This window comes from Venturia canescens, chromosome 3, assembly GCF_019457755.1.
Source record: "Venturia canescens isolate UGA chromosome 3, ASM1945775v1, whole genome shotgun sequence".
NCBI lineage: Eukaryota > Metazoa > Arthropoda > Insecta > Hymenoptera > Ichneumonidae > Venturia > Venturia canescens.
The window spans coordinates 16,767,407-16,787,680 of record NC_057423.1 but is presented as its reverse complement, the minus strand read 5'-3'; the positions used below and the strand labels follow the sequence as shown (position 1 = coordinate 16,787,680).

Below are 20,274 nucleotides of genomic sequence, written 5' to 3'. Positions count from 1 at the left end.
TAATTCGTAGAAATTTAAACTAAAATCCTATAGTCAACTGAACATAAATAAGGAACTTTAGAGAAAAAATACGTGATATCAAACCATAAACTTCCCCTAGGAAAAAAAAGGTTGGGACAAGTACATTGATGGTCCCTCGTTTGCTAATAAATCCATCCATAAAAAAACTTTAAAAAAAATTTTCTTTAAAAATTGTCAAAAAAATTATTTTATAAAAAAAAATACAGTACAATTCGAAAAAAATTTCACAAATCTAGAAAAAACATTATGTTTAAAAAAAAAATATCCTGTATCTATTTTTTAAAGTTCAAAAAAATCAAATAACAAGTAAAATATAAAAAACCGAAAAATCGCGTTTGAAATCATTATGCAAACCGATGCCTCATCCTTCTTATTTGATTCGAACAGCTAAATCAATTGAAAAAAATTCCATCTAATTTACGTGCAGCATTAAAATTTATTATATCAATTCGAGGCCAAGTATTTTCTAATGAATTGAAAAAAGTTACCACTTGAATTACGTACAGCACTAAAATTTATGATATCAATCAGTGGACAAGTATTTTATTAGTAACTCCAAATTTTGACATTATTAAAATGTTCTAAGAAGCTTTTAAATCCAAAAAAAATTACATGAAAGCTAGTCATTCGTTACTCTATGGTGGCAAAGACTTATAAGAAAATCGATTTTTCTCAGACTTTCAGGATCCTTTGGTATTATTCACAAAATTCAACGTCGATTGGATCGATACAAATTATGTTTAAATATGTGTTAAAAGTACTTGTCCGGCCCATCACTATTCATTCAATAAAAAATCAATCATAAAAAAATGAAATTGTACGGCAGAATCTGGTTAAAAATTTGTTGAAATGCGATTCATTATTAGTTTAATGCTTTTAATAACAGTAGAGGTTAGTTCTTAGTCCGTATGGAATTCGTTCGCTGGAAGAATAAGTAGGAAGTAAAAATTGACATCATTGAATATAAACTGGAGAGTTATTTTGGAAGCTTGAACATATATATTATATACAATTTGTTTCATTTATCGATGCAGAATAAAATCCCTTGTATATTGCAGAATAATTTGTTTCTGTTTTTTATTAAATTAGTGCAACTAAGTAAAAATTACGTGAAGATAATTCTCTCAATTCCCTCTGCATGAATACTTGTGACTTGTGAACCATCAGTTCTAGACAAGCCCTGATTTTTATTTGGATAAACAATTTAAACGGAAAGTGATGGGCCGGACAAGTACTTTTAACACATATTTAAACATAATTTGTATCGATCCAATCGACGTTGAATTTTGTGAATAATACCAAAGGATCCTGAAAGTCTGAGAAAAATCGATTTTCTTATAAGTCTTTGCCACCATAGAGTAACGAATGACTAGCTTTCATGTAATTTTTTTTGGATTTAAAAGCTTCTTAGAACATTTTAATAATGTCAAAATTTGGAGTTACTAATAAAATACTTGTCCACTGATTGATATCATAAATTTTAGTGCTGTACGTAATTCAAGTGGTAACTTTTTTCAATTCATTAGAAAATACTTGGCCTCGAATTGATATAATAAATTTTAATGCTGCACGTAAATTAGATGGAATTTTTTTCAATTGATTTAGCTGTTCGAATCAAATAAGAAGGATGAGGCATCGGTTTGCATAATGATTTCAAACGCGATTTTTCGGTTTTTTATATTTTACTTGTTATTTGATTTTTTTGAACTTTAAAAAATAGATACAGGATATTTTTTTTTTAAACATAATGTTTTTTCTAGATTTGTGAAATTTTTTTCGAATTGTACTGTATTTTTTTTTATAAAATAATTTTTTTGACAATTTTTAAAGAAAATTTTTTTTAAAGTTTTTTTATGGATGGATTTATTAGCAAACGAGGGACCATCAATGTACTTGTCCCAACCTTTTTTTTCCTAGGGGTCGTCATCTTCGGAACTTTCTGCTTGATAGATCTCGGCAACATCCATGATTATCTCTTTATCAGAAAGCTCCACATCCATCGGTTCGGTAGTTCTGATTTCATCCACGCTCACTATTTTTGCTGGTTTCTGCACTGATGAAACATTGGCATACACAATTTTACTTCTGGAATTTTTCATGAAACCAGTGATGTCGGTCATACAAACATAGCAATTCCCTTGACCTATCAGTGCAGATAGTATCATAAGTTTTGTGAATTGCAAGGACTCTTGCTTTCTGGACTTATTCAATCGTATCAACATTGTCTTACACCGACCACAAACTGTATGTGATATCCAATTCGCACTCCAGTCTACTATTTTAATACCGAAGCAAACCTCATAAAAGAATTTTAATCATGCCTGCGATAGTTTTATATTCAAGTTTTTTATACAATTGTCCCCAGTTTCTAGTTTATTGCATACAGAATACACAGATCTTTTTTTTATGTACAGTTTAAGATGAATCATGCATGTGTAAAACATTCAAAAAACTATTTTTTGACGTTTTTATTGCTATTTTTTGTTATTTTTAACGATCTTCGACCGAAGTATGTATGATCGCGACTACTAGCTACTGGATTCGGATTGAGCTGCTCGAAATTCATAAAGAACAATTTTAGCCGGTTTTTTTCATGAAAGCAAAATTTTGGAGACGTACGAGTTAAAATAGATGCCCGGTTTCGGTTTCAGCGCATCAAAATACAAAAAGAGCGTACTCGATCTAGATCAGTAAAACTCTTCTTCTACCCATGCTAGCGATTTTGACCCATTTTTAGAGATTTTTGCTGTTACTCAAAATTTTGCGGGTATATCAGCCGATCCGACTCCTGATTCAGATTCAGCGCATCAAAGTACATAAAAAAACACCCCCGATTAAGGTCGAAGACAACTTTCATCATGCTTTTAACAGCAATTTTCCACACTTTTAGCAGTTTTTTGGAATTGATTCAAAATTTTGGTGGTGTATCAGTCAATCTAACCATCGATTCAGATTCAGCGTGTCAAATTACGTGAAAAACACCCCCGCGTAAGGCGAAGAGAACTTTTATTATGCTCTTAACAGCGATTTTCCGCAATTTTTGTGGTTTTTTGGAATTTACTCAAAATTTTGGAGGTATATTGGCCAATCTAACCGCGGATTCGGATTCAGCGGGCCAAAATACGTAGAGATTGATGGGTCTGGTTTTAGGTACTTACCACTTTTTTTTTTATATGCCGGTGTAATTGTTTGATATTCGCATTTGAGACCTTGAGAGAAACTCGAAAGGGCTACTTCGCCTATGTGCTTTTCTACCGTCATTTGTTCGATCATAGTCGAGTATTTTTTTATGTTTGCGTTCATTCCATCATTGTATCTTCTACCCTTCTTCCGAATTATTTTACTGATTCGTTAAATTTTTGTCGACAAGAATACAACTCTGTTTGAAGGACTCCTACGGTTCTCGTACCGCAGAATATTTCTAACATAACGGATTTAAACGTTTCAAAATCTGGAATATTATTACACCGTACTTCTGCTCGAGCTTTTTCAGTTAATTTAGTAGTTAGCATGGATTCTAGGAGAATCTCTTGGTCTTCGTCTAAAATATATTTATTGTCGTGAACAAAAGAATCAACTAGTTCTCGCGCTTCCTCCGGTCTTGAACCATCGAATCGAGGAATTACACTACGCGCTTCTTTAAGAGACATTGTGCCTTGTAATCTGTTAGTTCGCGAGTGATTTGGGGCGGAATTTTGAGAATTATTTCCTCTATTATTTTCGCCATTATTTCCGGGATTATTATCTCGATTATTTCCGGTAGCATTTCTGCTTGTGTTACCGTTATCGGTTTGATCTAAGTTCACGGTTTCTACCATTGTCGAGTCCAAGGGATTTGAGGTAGTTTCTAATACGGAATTTTCCGGTGTATTTTCCGCGTCTAAATAATCGTCGTTCGATTTAGGAGATCGATTTGAAGGTTGCACGCTACTTTGTCGCCTTCTACTTTGCGAGGTGATTTCGTTTCTTTTTTCGCTATTGTAGTCGAGTTTATCGTCAAAAAATGAATTGAGCGAACGCGAAATAGTGCTTACGCCCGGTAATCTGAGACGTTCAGCGTACTCGTCGACTGACATATCAATTTTTATATACGATCTGGCTTTGGCCCCCACTCGGCGGATTACAATGTTATTTGATAATGTTCCGTCACTTACAGTAAGATGATCGCTAACATGATGTTCAGATTCGTTGTCGTGTTGAATTTCTTCCGCTCCTACTCCAGTCGTATTTTGGGTTGAATCTTGACGTAGATCTGAGCTATTCATTTTTGAAATCACTGTGTCACTGTAGAATGAAATCATGCTGGAAGTCACTCGAAATCGGTTGAAGTTGAGTTAAATCAATTAAAAGTGATTTCGTTGATTTCGCATAATTTCTTTTGAAGTCATGTGAAATCGTATGCAATCAGTGGTTTCACATGCAATCATAAAAATGCAAAAAATGGGTGGTATATATATAACTTTCTGCAAAGAAAAGAAATGCGAAAACGAAACATGATACGGCGAATTTTTTAATACATTTCAAGTCCTGGGGGCCTACATTTCGGCCTATATCTCTCTATGCGCATTGATGCGACATTGTTGTTACACAGTATGCATTTTCCTGGATTTTTACGATTTCCTGAGAATCTCCTACCCCGTCGGTCATCTTCACCTCGCTCTTGCATGTTTGCAGTTACTCATTGTCAGTTTCGCTCAGTTTGGTCCGGTAGTTTTTTGCTAAACGCGAACAGTTTAACGTGAGACAGTAAACCTAGGTGACGGAAAAATGTGCGACGCGGATATCGTGGAAGGTGAAGCACTTTGGGAAGTGGTGAGAAGTGAGACTGGAACCAATTTACCAATCCACGTGAAAAAAATGCTGCATTTTAATGGATTGGATCATCCAGTTGCTTTTGATGGAATAACATCAAAAACTATTGATGAAGTGGAGACGTACGCGAGAAGTGTTTTGAAGGAGATATTGGATCCTTACGCAGCTTTGTTACGGTCCCCTTCATAAAAAAACCGGAATTATTTCAATTTAATACTGGAGAGCGAACGACGATATTGAAACTTGTCCAGTTATTGGACAAAAAATCTCTCGATTTTTGGAGACCAAAAAATGAAAAGTTCTCACAATCAGGAAAGAGAGAGTGGGAAGAACGGGGGTGCAAAAAATGGCGACATTAACGATGACCGGTCATGATAATATTGAGCTCGAAAGTAAAACATTTAAAAATAAAATTAAAAATGCGGTGAATAATTTTTGCGTAAAAGAGAATATCGGAGAACAAGGAGTCGTTCGACAAATATCGGTTAATGACTTATCTGTCGTTATTAAAGTGAACGAACAGTATAAGGGAGAGAATTTACCTCAATCGCTGTCATACCGAGCAAAAATCAAGTGCGCTTTTTGTGAATGCCATATACAGCTGTCAAAAGTTTCAGCTACTACGAAAAATAGTAGTCGTTGGGTCGTAATAAACTACGAGAGACACTTGAAGTCTTGTTACAATAAGAAAAGAAAAAACTCAGTTGCCGGAGATGCATCCCAATCCATACTCGCACAACCTAATAAGAGATTGAAAAGGAACACCCAGCCCGAAGAAACGCCAACAACGACAAAGTCATCGGGATCCCGTATCACAGGTATTTCCATTCATTAATTCAATCAAGTTTTATTTAATGAACTTTTACTTTTGATTACAAATGATAAAAGAAATTATTGGTTGTTATTATGTGTAGGAATATTATTTATTTTATCAAAGTGGTGTAGATGATTTATGGTTACACATGAAGCAAGTGACGCTACGTTCAGTACAGATACATACGTACAGAAATACCCAGGTATTTCTGGTCCCATCGAATTGTATAACATTGACGCTAACGGTCAATCAATTACAAACACTCTATTAACAATTTTGTTTCTTACAAAGTGAGGCTTATTAGAAATGCTCATTCCTTCTCATCCACTCTTATAAATTATTCGAATCCAATCTTTACAATAATATTTTCCAAGAAAACATAAAAAACAAATTGACTTATCGGTTTTCGTTTTGTTTGTGGAAATCCCTCGTTGGCTCCTTGCCCCGGGACTCAGGAAAGTTGCGACGGTAGAAAATGGGAGACGGAAATCGGCAAAATAATCGGGCTGGCCACACCCGATGAAATCAATGCCCAGATGTGTCTTAATATCACGTGGCGACGGTTCGTTTCCCCAACTTATCCCGTTGACGGTCCCGGAGCGAAAGAGGCCGAGGCAATCGGCACGCAAATCTCTTCAACGGGGAGGGGAGAAAAATCTTCCCGTCAGAGATTGACTACCGAGCTCAATTTACAAATTTATTTTCGGCACTCCGGCGGGCAAATTCGAATGTTCACGTCACATATAGCCCGATGACAATATCTAATTCCTGAAATCTAATAATGAAAGTTAAGATTTTTATAAACAAATTAAAGTCGTTTTTTAATCAAATTTGGAAATCATTTTTCAAATTGCTGTTATTTTCAAAAAATTATTTTTCAACAATAATTTGTGTATTGTTTTAGATAATATATCTTAGAAGTGACAGTTCAAATTTAAAATCGATCGGATAACAATTGCACGGATTATGTTGCCCATCAATATGAAAAATATACTTTCAAGACAGACGTTATTTTGTTTTTTTTTCATTGAAAAACAATGTGTATATACCTTATCATGTACTGAATACACCTTTGAAATGAATTTTCGATCGTTTTGAGTAGAATGAAAAAAAAAATTCTAAAGAATGTGATTTTTCGTGCTCCAGAGAGGTCGAACCTCTCGAGAAAAAACCATTAGATCGCTAAAATATCAAGCATGCATTTGTCTATATATTTTAGAACTGGAGAAATGCACAGAAATGGCAGAGACCCTGCAATTTTCTTCCACAGCTAATTTTATTATTCGAATAAATTAGAGAGAAGAAAAATTTCAATGCGAAAAATCGCGTAATGAATCAACAATAATTTTTTATTTTTTCTTTAATTCTCATATTTTTCAAATCCTAGAACTGAGTGAGGTTCAAGAGGTTCCACAAATGGAGTACAACCAACCAGCTTCGTCACAGTATCCAATCGCAGCATCACTGGCAGTGTTGCCATACGTACGATAACTATCGTGCATGTACGATATATTTACTGTTCGTACGATATGCGATTATCGGACGGATCTGTACAATAAATGTACCATTTTATGCGAAACCGTACGATATTTTTTCGGTCTTTGGTCGGTAAGTCAGTATGTTAGTTCACCAGTATCCTTATGACAATTTTCCTTGTCACGAGATGGCCATCTAGGGTTAGAACACTTGACGCGCATTCTCATTGGTTGGTCTACAGGTCTGTGAATTTTGTATTCATATTTCCCCCAAATCTGTTGATCTCTTCCGTTAGAGTTCACGTGACAGATTTTCTTTTGTTCGGTGTACGTTTGGTGTTTCCCGTTTTTGTTTCCGCGAGAGATACATCTTCACTGTGTCATTTTCGATTATCGGGTTAATGTTTTGTTAAGAAGAATAGTACAAAATATTCGTTTCTATTTTTATTTATTATTGCGAAGTTAGGGAACAGTGGTATTGTACGTGATACGTTAAATTGTTGAATTTGACAATGGGTGGTGAAACTACCGATGAATCGATGTCGGATGGTGAAAATGACCAAATAAGAAACAAACAAAAATCGAGAAAAACAATAATTAAACATGTAATTCAAAAATACAGGTCACAATGGGAAAAACAACCTCAATTTCGACTGTGGCTTTGTCCCGATAATTCGAATGTATTCTGGGCAACGTACCGCTATTGCGATACAATAATGAAGGCTGAGCTATCCGTTTTAAAAAAAAACATGCGGACAGTCTCAAACATGTAGCTCGTTGTACGGATGTCCGTCCCGAAGTCCAGGAAACGGTTGAAAAGTTTGTGTCTCCACCGATACAGGAAAACGCGCAAAGAGCAGAACTTTTATTGTGCGGGTTTTTGGCGGCTCACAATATTCCGTTCTCGGTTATGGATCACCTTTCCGACGTGTTGAAGAAGTGTTTCATTGACTCGAAAATCGCCGATTCGATGACGCTTAAGAGAAGTAAAGCAGCTGCTATCGTAAAAAAGGTTATCGGTGAAACGCAAAAGGAGCGTCTGATAAAAAAGTTAAAAACGAACAAGTTTTCAATTTTGACCGACGAATCCACGGACATCGCAGCAATCAAGACATCTTGTATCGTAGTGCGGTATTTTGATGAAAACATCGGTAAAATCACAAGCCAATTTTGGGACTTAGTGCAACTATTTGGTACGGACAACCCTTCATCAGTAGACTCTGGCATCAGCGCAACTGCTGAACGAATATTTAACGTCATTCTGGAATCGTTAGATAAACACAAGATTCCTCGTGACAATATAATCGGATTCGGTTCTGATGGCTGTAATACAATGATGGGAAGTAAAAATTCAGTAGCTAGTCGCTTCCGTGATACGTGTCCGGGGATTACAATCTCGAAGTGCGTGTGCCATTCTGTACACATATGCGCGAGTGAAGCCTGCAAAATGTTGCCGCGCAATTGTGAAGACCTTGCGCGTAATATTTACAATTTTTTCAAAAATAGCAGTAAACGTCAGTGTAAATTTGTACAATTCCAAATGTTCACAAACTCGGAAGTTCACAAATATTGCACCCATCCCAAACACGTTGGTTGTCACTTGCAGCAGTTGTTGACCGAATATTGGTGTTCCGATAATGCTTTGCGTCTCTTTTTTTATCGCAAATGGCTCAGTGAACAACTGGTAGCAGTTGAAGAAATCCATCGCCTGTTGAACGATTCTTTTATGAAAGGATTTTACTTATTTCTTCAATGGGCTTTGCTGAAGTTCACTAATTTGAACAAATACTTCCAATCGGAAAACGTAATAGTAACAAGCATTCATTCGCGTATGATTGTTGTGTACAAGGACCTTCTGAACTGCTACATGAAAAGGGGGTACGTCGTGAAAACGCCTTTGCAAGACATTGATCCGGCTCATATCGAAGAATACGAAAAGCTCGAAAATCTGTATTTAGGTGTTGGAGTCATGGAACACCTGAAAGAAGCTGAATTATTCCATTATCCAGATATGGTAATGGAATTTAAGAAACGGTATCGTGATTTTCTCAGCACAGGTTGTATTCAAATCAGGAAGCGCTACGATTTTGGTGACACGGTACTTTCGGTGATCTCACTGCTAAGCCCAGAAAAAGCTTTATCAGCTGCAAAAAGGGATGTAACACCGTCTTTGATACCGTTGACTACGAAACTACCACGACTAAGTCGAGATGATGCTCCACGACTATAAAATTTGGATGATGAATGGAGGCAAATGCCATTCATTACATTTCCGGAAGAAATGATGAAATGCTCTGATGTTGATGTCTTTTGGGCGAAAGTAAGGCAAAATTAATTGATGCTTCTAACGTTATATTGCAATGTTTCTGTAATATAAACCTACTATTTTCATAGAAAATTACGTACATTTAATACTATATTTTGATTTATTTCAGATTTTGAAGCATACGGATTCAGATGGCGAAGCATACTTGAAAGTCCTTCCTGTGTTTGCTCTTGAAGCATTGTCGATCCCACATTCGAATGCCCAGTGCGAACGAGTTTTTAGCAAGGTCAACTTGATTAAAATGAAATCACGAAATCGTTAGATTACATCCTCGGTCAACGGCTGTTTACTAGCGAGTGAATGTACCTAGGGAAAAAAGGTTGGGACAAGTACATTGATGGTCCCTTAATTGTTTCTGGATGACATAGAAAAAATATTCAAAACGAGGAAAAAAATTCTATAGATGTAAAAAAGGAAAAATTTAAAAGTTCAAAAAAATTCAACAGAAATAAGAAACAATCGAAAAAAATTCTATAAAGGAAAATAAAAAATTTTCAAAAAAATTCATAAATATTGAGCAAATTGAAAAATGTACTATCCAAGTTTCATGCAGTGTAAAAATGTATGATATCAATTGGAGGCAAAGTTTTTATTGATAATTTGGAATATTTATCGAACAAATTGAAAACTGTCATTGAAAAACTGACGTTTTATGCATAGGAGCCACTAATCATTCATAATAATTATTTTCGAGAAAAAAGAAGTTCGTGAAAAGAAAGTCATAACGGAAGTTACGTGCAGTACTAAAATTGATTATATCTATTCGAGGCCAAGTATTTATCAATAATTTGAAATATAATCGCCGGCGACAAATGAGTGTTGAGAATCCTCGTCGGGCTCAGAACGTTTCATCGAAATTACTAAAAAATTAATGGAAATAAAAAATCGTAGAACCTTTCTTTCGAATAATAAGAACGATATCAACCCATTTTTTTTAACCTGAACATATAAAAATCGTTAAAAATTCACATGAAAGTCATTCATTACTTCAAGAAGGTACAAACTTTAAAAAATCGATTCCCCTGCGATTTTCAGGATCCCCCGGTATTATTCACAACATTCAACTTCGATTGGATCGGTACAAATTATGTTCAAATACGTCTTAAACGTACTTGTCCGGCCCATTACTTTTTATTCAAATTGCTCATTCGAAAAAAAATCAGGGCTCTTCTATGATCACAAATATAATAAAATGGATAGAAGTAAAAATAATATCTCCAAGTAATTTGAACTTGATTGTTCTCGAGTTCGTATTGCAATAATAGCAATTTCCACTTTTCATTTCCTTCAGCGAGCACATACCATTCGGTAGCAACCAATGAAAATGATAAATAATAAGTCGCATTACAAGAAATTTTCGGACCTACTCAGCCATGCAATGTTTGTTTTTCGATAGTCACGTACATATTTTGATAAATATCACGAGTCGAGTATGATAAGAGCGATTCCTGTATTTTGAAGGAAAATTATTTTCTCGGAAATTACGGTTCTTTAATAAGTCGAGTCTGTCGAGTAACAAATTTTGAAACTTATTCCAAAAAGTCTTTGGATGCTTTGTTTGCTGATCATATGAAAAGTCGAATCTTTGGAATGCGGTAGACAAACACAAATTTCGACAACAATACTTATGAAATGACGTGTATGTTGAGTATTCCTATTCTGCAAATTGCAAATGTGGAATTATTAGTGAAAAGATTCATTACGATAAGTCTACAGTTGCTCAGTTTTGGATGCGATTAAGTATAATACCTGCTAACATCATGAAAATCTATAGAATTTGTGAATGTTATGTGCGCTATGTCATTTTAATGTAACATCATGACTTTCAACAACTTTTCACTATAATACTATAGATTTGGATCATTAAAATACAGCAAAAATCTGCAAACTATAAAATTTATATACTTTGCCATTCATTTTACTTTTTGACTCTCACTGTAATATAAATATGAAGTGAAAAATTCATTGCAAAAGTCTTCAATTGCTCATTTATGGATGGATTTGAAATTGCTGTCTTCCAAACTCATTTGAAATTTCTGTGGATAAGTATATGTGCTAAGTATCACACCCTATCTTTGATTATGGTAATATGTAATGGAACTTTGTTCAGCAAGTTTTAAAGTATTCCTTTTCAAATACTATTGAAGTTTGTATTACTGCGGTATGAAGCGAATACCTTCAAACTTTCATATTTTTGTGTCGCAGCATGTGTGCCAATCATTTTAATTTTTTACTCCAACCGTAACATATAATCTCAAAAATTCATCACAAACGTCTTCAGCTTTTCTAAATTCCTAAATTTTCCGTTTTCTATTTTATTCTGAGTTTTTAAACTTTTAAATTCATTCCTGAATTCTCCTGAAATTGTTTTTCTCCAAAACCAATGCAGATACCTTAAACGTCTTTGAATTCCGTTGCTCTGTTGAATTAAGTACGCTCAGTTTTTTTTGGTTCTTTGAGTTCTGACATAATAAATGTTTCCGGGTGCCTTTTTTCAGCAACTATCAAACTGTAGATAATTGGATCTCAGTGGCCACTTGCAAACTTTGGCAATATATTTATATTTGAATGACACGAAAATGTCTAGATTCAGAATGCAAAAGCAACATTTAAAAAGGGCCAATTCTGTTGGATTTGTTGTGTCTTGAATTTGATCTATCTTTCCTCTTTTCCTTTCTTTTTTCTAACGTTATCAGCCGAAAATCATATCTCGGCCCGCAACACGCATTGCTCCATGCTCTTGAGTTCCCAATGGACAAAACACATTAGAAGACAAGGGGAAAAATCACCAAAGTCCAAGAACAAACCTCTATCGAAAAATTTTCAGTACAATTTCGACGAAAAATAGGTCTTTTTTCGTGAAAACCAACGTTATACACCGAAAATTATAAACAATTCATAGAAATTTAAACTAAAATCTTATAGTCATTTGAACATAAAGAAGTGGCTAGCTTGCATGTGATTCTTTCGGATTTGAAAGCTTCTTAGAACAATTCAATAATGTCAAAATTTGGAGTTACTAATAAAATACTTGTCCACCGATTGATATCATAAATTTTAGTGCTGCACGTAATTCAAATGGTAACTTTTTTCAATTCATTAGAAAATACTTGGCCTCGAATTGATATAATAAATTTTAATGTTACACGTAAATTAGATGGAATTTTTTTCAATTGATTTAGCTGTTCGAATCAAATAAGAAGAATGAGGCATCGGTTTCCAAAATGATTTCAAGCGCGATTTTTCGGTTTTTTTTTTTTTACTTGTTATTTGATTCTTTTGACACTTTAAAAAATAGATACAGATTAGTTTTTTGTTTTAATATAACGTTTTTTCAAGATTTGTGAAATTTTTTTCGAATTGGTCTGTATTTTTTTTTATGAAATAATTTTTTTTAAAATTAAAAAAAAAATTTGTTTGAATTGTTTTTTTATGGGTGGTTTCTCGTATTCTGGTTTAATTGAAGGATTATTTCAGTTAACACTTATTTCCAATCGAACGGAATAATGAAATCTTGAAAAGTTTCGTTGACATACATGCATCGCGCATTTTTTATATTCTTTTTCACACACACATCATAGACTACATTTACGCGGCCGCTTTGATACCGGTTTAATATATCACAAATAACAAAATAAATAGTAATATGCACTTCTTTAGATGACGAAAATTATTTTTTTATTGATCCCGCACGCACTTCGTAATGTCGAAACTCTGTTCATACGATCAAAAACTGACACATGGTTTGTACATATATATATGTATATCGGTCGAATTTATGACTGCTGTTACCAGCTGTGCTGCGCCGTGTGCTACGTTCTGAAGTTGACGTCAGATTTCCAATCATCAAAAACGAATTTCAACAACCAATCACAACGTCTAAAAATGGATGTCGTCAGATCCAACCAATCACAAACTCGAGAGCATCAAAGTGCCTTTGATTGTGTTGTAAATACAGACGCATAAATTCTAGAATGTGTTGGTAACTTTTGCATAATCTTGAGCCAGTGCAAAGTTTTTTCTCAACAATTACGCCACCGATCATGCTGATTGTGGGTGGAATCGAAAGAGAATTTATTAATCAATCTCCAGTTCAATTTTCAAAGCCTCAGATGACTCAGGAGTTTCGTAATTGAACAAAATGACATGCTAATTTTACCCCCACCACCGCGAATCGTTTTATTCAGAGAAAAGATACTCTCGGCGAGAGCCTCAGGCCAGCAGACGACAAGGCTGTCAATGTACTTGTTTCGAGACTCTACCGAGTCTCTTGATCTCGGCGAGCTCGGGCCAGCAGACGACAGGGCTGTCAATGTACTTGTCCCGAGACTCTACCGAGTCTCTTGATCACAGCCTACAACCCGCTTTCCCCCGTGCTCTTGCGTTCCCAATAAGCATAACATATTAGAGTACTAGGAAAAAAATTCCCAAAGGCCAAGGACGGACGTGTGACGAAATAATTCCAGAACAATTTTGACGAGAAATAGGTCTTTTTTCGTAAAAACCAACGTTGTAAGCCGAAAATCATAAATAATTCATAGAAATTAAAACTAAAATGCTATAGTCATCTGAATATAAATAAAGAACATTTGAGAAAAAAGACTTGATATCAAACCATAAACTTCCCCTAGGAAAAAAAAGTTTGGGACAAGTACATTGATGGTCCCTCGTTTGCTGATAATTCCATCCATATAAAAAACATTAAAAAATTAAAAAAAAAAATTTATAAAAAAAATACAGAACAATTCGAAAAAAAATTCACAAATCTTGAAAAAACATTATCTTTAAAAGAAACCAATCTGTATTTATTTTTTAAGTATCAAAAGAATTAAATAACAAGTAAAAAATAAAAAACCGAACAATAGCGCTTGAAATCATTTTGGAAACCGATGCTCCATTCTTCTTATTTGATTCGAACAGCTAAATCAATTTAAAAAAATGCCATCTAATTTACGTGCAGCATTAAAATTTATTATATCAATTCGAGGCCAAGTATTTTTTAATCAATTGAAAAAACTTACCATTTGAGCTACGTGTAACATTAAAATTTATGATATCAATCGAAGAACAAGTAATCTATGAGTAACTCCAAATTTCAACATTATGAAATTGTTCTAAGAAGCTTTTAAATCCAAAAAAATTACATGCAAGCTAGTCATTTCTTACTCTATGGTGGCAGAGACTTATAAGAAAATCGATTCTTTTCAGACTTTCAGGAGCTTCTGATATTATTTACAATATTCGACGTCGATTGGATCGATACAAATTATGCTTTAATATGAGTTAAAAGTACTTGTCCGGCTCATCACTTTCCGTTTAAATTGTTTATCCAAATAAAAATCAGGGCTTTTCTAGAACTGATGGATCACAAGTATTCATGAAGAGGTAAATGAGAGAGTTATCTTCAAGTAATTTTCATTTAATTGCACTAATTTAATAAGAATGGAAACGAATTGTCCTATAATATACAAGAGATGTTATTGTGCATCGATAATTAAAAAACATTTTGCACATTAAATATGTTCCAACTTCCAAAATAACTCCCCACTTTCTATTGCAATGACGGCAATTTTTACTTCTCACTTCTTCCAGCGAACGAATTTCATTCGGCATAACTAACCTATACTATTATTAAGAACATTAAACTAATAATAAATCGCATGTCAATAAATTTTTAACCGGATTCTGCCGTACAATTTCGTTTTTTTATGATTGATTTTTATTTTAATGGAAAGTGATGGGCCGGACAAGTACTTTTAACTCATATTTAAACATAATTTATATCGATCCAATCGACGTCGAATATTGTGAATAATATTAGAAGCTCCTGAAAGTCTGAAAAGAATCGATTTTCTTATAAGTCTCTGCCACCATAGAGTAAGAAATGACTGGCTTGCATGTGATTTTTTTGGATTTAAAAGCTTCTTAGACCAATTTAATAATGTCAAAATTTGGAGTTACTCATAAATTACTTGTCCTTCGATTGATATTATAAATTTTAGTACTGCACGTAACTCAAAGGGTAACTTTTTTCAATTAATTAAAAAATACTTGGCCTCGAATTGATATAATAAATTTTAATGCTGCACGTAAATTAGATGGAATTTTTTAAAATTGATTTAGCTGTTCGAATCAAATATGAAGCATGAGGAATCGGTTTCCAAAATGATTTCAAGCGCGATTTTTCGTTTTTTTATTTTTTACGTGTTATTTGATTCTTTTGACACTTGAAGAAATAGATACAGATTAGTTTTTTTTTTAAAGATAATGTTTTTTCAAGATTTGTGAAATTTTTTCGAATTGTTCCGTATTTTTTTTTATAAAATAATTTTTTTGACAATTAAAAAGAAAATTATTTTTTAATGTTTTTTTATGGATGGAATTATCAGCAAATGCCAGACCATTGTTACGTCCTGAAGGGACGAACGTAATTGGGAAATTTACTTAGTTTTCGCTGCCACCAACCTACACAGAGTGTAGGATTTTTGAAATGTGAAATATTTAGTAGATATTTTGTTTGGTCTAAACGAAATTAAAATAATTGGATAATTATGGGAATAACCGAAATATTGAAGTGATTAAGTAATCGAAATAATTTAAGAGATAACGAAAGGGTGCCTATATGGTCCCGTACGGGCCCCGAAGCAGGAGATTGGGTCGCTCAAATAATTATTAACCGGGAAATCAGATTTATTGACATGGAAATAGAAGGTTTGACGAGAACAGAAATAGTTGTGAAAAGTATGCGAAAAGGAAAGATACAAAAGGTTTACATCACACGAACGGGAACAATTCTCCCATTCCGCTCCGCACACAATAACCGCGCCTTCGTTTGACGCGCGGTTCACACACACGCACAGAATTAACTTGGTTTTATGAAGAATAACAAATTGAGAAATAAAGTTAAGGAGTTTCGGTACAAAAGTCTAAATATTAAGAAATTGATAAAACTTGGTGATAATGTTGTTCAACATCAAGTGCAAAAACACAATTTTTTTCAAAATTTTCTTCTACTTAGTTATCGAGTAATTACGCATTAAAGCAGATTTCTTATGCCCGGAATGTATACCTATATATATGAAAACGCTATGCTTATACACGTGAACTTTAGTGATCAATTACTCGATAACTGTGTAGAAGAAAAATCTTAAAAAAATTGTGTTGTCAAATTTGGCACTAAAGAATATGTTCACCAAATTTTATAAAATTCTGAACTTTTTGAAAATTTTTATGCTTTTAGCATGGTTTAGCATGGCAACATTGTATCGCCTGTACCGAAACTCCTTAACTTGTGAATTTGTAAATTCTGTAAATTTTCTTGATTATAATTTTTTAAATTCAAACTTGTCACAACTTATTTTATTTTATTTTTTTGTTTTTTACACTAAATTTATTTTTTGGAAAACGATCTGACGTCAAAATTCAAATTTCAATTCGAGTGTGGCATTAACAAAATATTTCCACATAAAAATGTGGACAACCACGGTTATGATTACGATGTACAGAGCAAGACAATTCATTTTGTATTCGAATTTGTTTTCATGCTCCTATAAAGGCACATTAGAATTGCGATTTATTATTTTTCGTTTTTTTTTTATGTTACGTTTGAATTTGACGAGCCGCTCCGACGAATCTCCACTGGAAGATCTCCTTTGGTACAATGGGGAATTTGCGGATAAGACGTTCGTTCAACGCAGAGATTCGTGATTTTCGAGAGCGGTGTCCTATCCTCTAATTCTCGCGGTGTCCACTCGATTTCGCTCCCCTCGTCGCTATAGCTTGCCAGAGATCTTTTTTCCTACTGCCTCTCTCCTATTACATCTGGGTGGTCACACCTCGAGTCTCTCTCACAATCCCCTCCCTACTCCGACAATCATCCGAGGTGGGGTAGAAGGGATTTTCAAATTTCACTTTTACATTAGTCACAATATTCGACGTCGATTTTAGATCGGTACAAATTATGTTTAAATATGTTTTAAAAGTACTTGTCCGGCCCATCACTATTAATTTAAATTGTTTATTCAGATAAAAATCATGGTCCTTTTGGAATTAGAACTAGAATAAATATGCATACAGAGGAAATTGAGGAAGTTATTTTCAAGAAAGTTGATTAAATAAAAAGTTCAAATGTTGTCTCCTATAATATACAAGGGATATTATTATGCATCGATAAATGAAAAATTTTTTGCACAATGAACATGTTCAAGCTTCTAAAATAACCCCCCCCCCCCCCCATTTGTATTCCAATGATGGCAATTTCTACTTCTCATTTTTTCCAGCGAAAAAATTCTATTTGGTATAAGAACTAATCTATACTTTTATTGAGAACATTGAACTTATAATAAATCACATTCGAATAAATTTTCAACCGGATTCTGCCGTACAACTTCGTTTTTTTATGATTGATTTTTATTTGGATGAATAGTGATAGGCCGGACAAGTACTTTTAACACATATTTTAACATAATTTGTACCGATCTAAAATCGATGTCGAATATTGTGAATAATACCAGGGGATCCTGGAAGTCTGAGAAGAATCGATTTTCTTCCAAGTCTCTCCCACTATAGAGTAACAAATTACTATACTTTTGATGTGTTTTTTTTTGGATTTAAACGCGTCTTGAAACAATTTCATAATGTTAAAACGCGAAATTACTAATAAAACACTTGTTCTCCGATGAATATCATAAATTTTAGTGCTGCAACTCAAATGGTAACTTTTTTGATTCATGAGAACTTTCTCAAGTCCCTGATGGAACCCGCAGGAATAAATATTCTGAATTATCATTAAATACTTGGCCTCGAATTGATATTATAAGTTTTAATGCTGGACGTAACTTAGATGGAAATTCTTTTCAATTGATTTGAAAAATATTTTTATTTCACTTTTTTTATATTTTAATAGAATTTTTTCCGATTGTTTTTTATTTTTGGTTTTTTGTTTATATAAATTTTTTTCCTGGTTATGATTTTTTTTCTATTCCATTCAGAAACAAGGGACCACCAATGTACTTGTTTCAACCTTTTTTTCCCTAGGGGAATTTTGGAGTTTTTAAGATCTCTTTATTCTTCGAAATGCTATCACACATTGAGTACGGCTCAAATTTTTTTTTGGTGATTCCATACTTTTGGTCTGCAGTGCACATTATTAGTCATTACTCTTCGAAATTCATAATGGGTCAATTTTTATTGACCATTACTTTTTGAAATTTGCATTGACTTCTTTTCAATTACAATTTTTTAATTTTTAATAGATTTTTTGCCATTAGTTTTTAAAAAGTAATAAATAATGTAATATTTCTCCATTAATATTTTTGCAACCCTAGTCCGAACTTTTCCGGGTTGGCCAACTGAGTCATAGAATATTCAAAAATTATGTGTGTTTCAACTTCTCGTGATGAAAGTGATTGGATCTGAGTTTTTGGATTAATTAGTGTTATCTCATAGTTTCAGCAATCCACCGGTAAGATCGCGATTGGAGATGCTAATGGGAAGCAACATCGTTAGATTGACGGATAGGAAATATATGCTCAGGTTGATGGCTCGAATAAGGCAGGATTACGAGAAACGCCAACAAAGTCGAATCGAAGAAAGGAAGGTGAGTTCAATATGGACAGGGATAAAATTCGATGAACTCTATTAACGTACTTTTGACAAATGGTCGCCATAACTCTCTGCATTTTTGTACTTTTCTCTATAAAATTTTATCGCTTTATATTTTTAAATATTAGGGATACTAACACAATGAAAAATTTTAGTCGTGTAAGGTTTGGTTAAATATAACACAGAAAACCGAAACTGAACTTTTTTTTGTTGCATGACGTTTTTCTACAGATGTTTTCTAATTTGGGTGCGCTAATTTCGAATCCATCCTCAGATTTTTCGTAGCAGCTCTAGTTAGTGAGGTACAGGTACCGTCTTGAATTTATTTGAGTCATCGATAATTTCTATCAATAGTGGTGTAATTCAACTAGTTTCTGTTCAAATTTTATTGTGTCTTCCTCAAGAAGGACGTGTTTAAACAGCCTCGATTGCTTTTGTGTTATTTGTGGAAAATATTGTAACGTAACGCTCTTGCCGACCTGGCCTGAACGCCGCCACGCGTCGGGTAGAGCTACCTTATTTTTTAAAAGGAGCAGATATGAACGAGGCGAGAGACGAGGATTTGATGGATAAATAACAAAATGAGTTTATTCAACAATAATTCTGTGTTTTTACAAAATGATACGCGTCTTTAATTTTAATTTTTGTTTGTCCGCGTTGTTTGACCGAATCAGGCGAGAGAAGACTCGAAAGACCCGGAAAAACGGAACGTTTTTCTCTATGAAATCTTGATTGAATTTTCAAATTTGTTTTCGTTTTTGTTTGTGCAATAAAGAACGCTTTATGATTTATCGTACACCTGCTTATTCTATTCTCCCTTCCTGCACGCCTTGCATGAGATTTTTCAGTAAAAATGTAATTCGCAACTCTAAGGATTGACAACCGATGTCCTGTAATCCCAACCGCCTGAGCCTGAGTTCTTACGCTTTCTGATAATTCAAGAGTGTTGTACGCTTTTTTTTTACAATTTTCATGTTTTTTGATCGCTTTTGACGCTATACAAACTCTAGTCTTACCGCTGCCTCTTGGATCGATGCTCTTATTCGCTTGTTATTTGTTTTTATTCGTTATAGATGATTATAATTGGTTCGGATGATTTATTTTGACTTTGACGTCGTACAATGGTCCAAATGGACTACGGATTATTGAATTATTCAATTCTAATGCTAATTAATTCGTTCGACCCAACCAAATCGGATAAATTATAAAACAATCTTGAATTT

General features: G+C 33.9%; 2 protein-coding genes across 4 annotated transcripts in view; both read left to right on the top strand.

Moving 5' to 3' along the window:
- The window catches only part of LOC122408309 (uncharacterized), a 270,669-nt gene that overhangs the window by 15,392 nt on the left and 235,003 nt on the right, over nt 1-20,274 (top strand). The window contains exons 1-2 of one of the 3 annotated variants that reach the window (XM_043415021.1): nt 5,525-5,651; nt 18,896-19,046. In XM_043415021.1, the coding sequence (XP_043270956.1) occupies nt 18,930-19,046 (117 nt within the window). In that variant the 5' untranslated portion in view covers nt 5,525-5,651; nt 18,896-18,929. Of the gene's footprint in view, nt 1-5,524; nt 5,652-9,564; nt 9,675-18,895; nt 19,047-20,274 lie in introns of those variants that run through there. The other 2 variants (XM_043415019.1, XM_043415020.1) reach the window with 2 other exon arrangements.
- LOC122408068 (zinc finger BED domain-containing protein 5-like) lies at nt 7,635-9,352 on the top strand. The gene is given in 4 exon segments (XM_043414614.1): nt 7,635-7,816; nt 7,882-8,687; nt 8,690-8,751; nt 8,753-9,352. Coding segments are annotated over 4 exon segments (1,650 nt in total).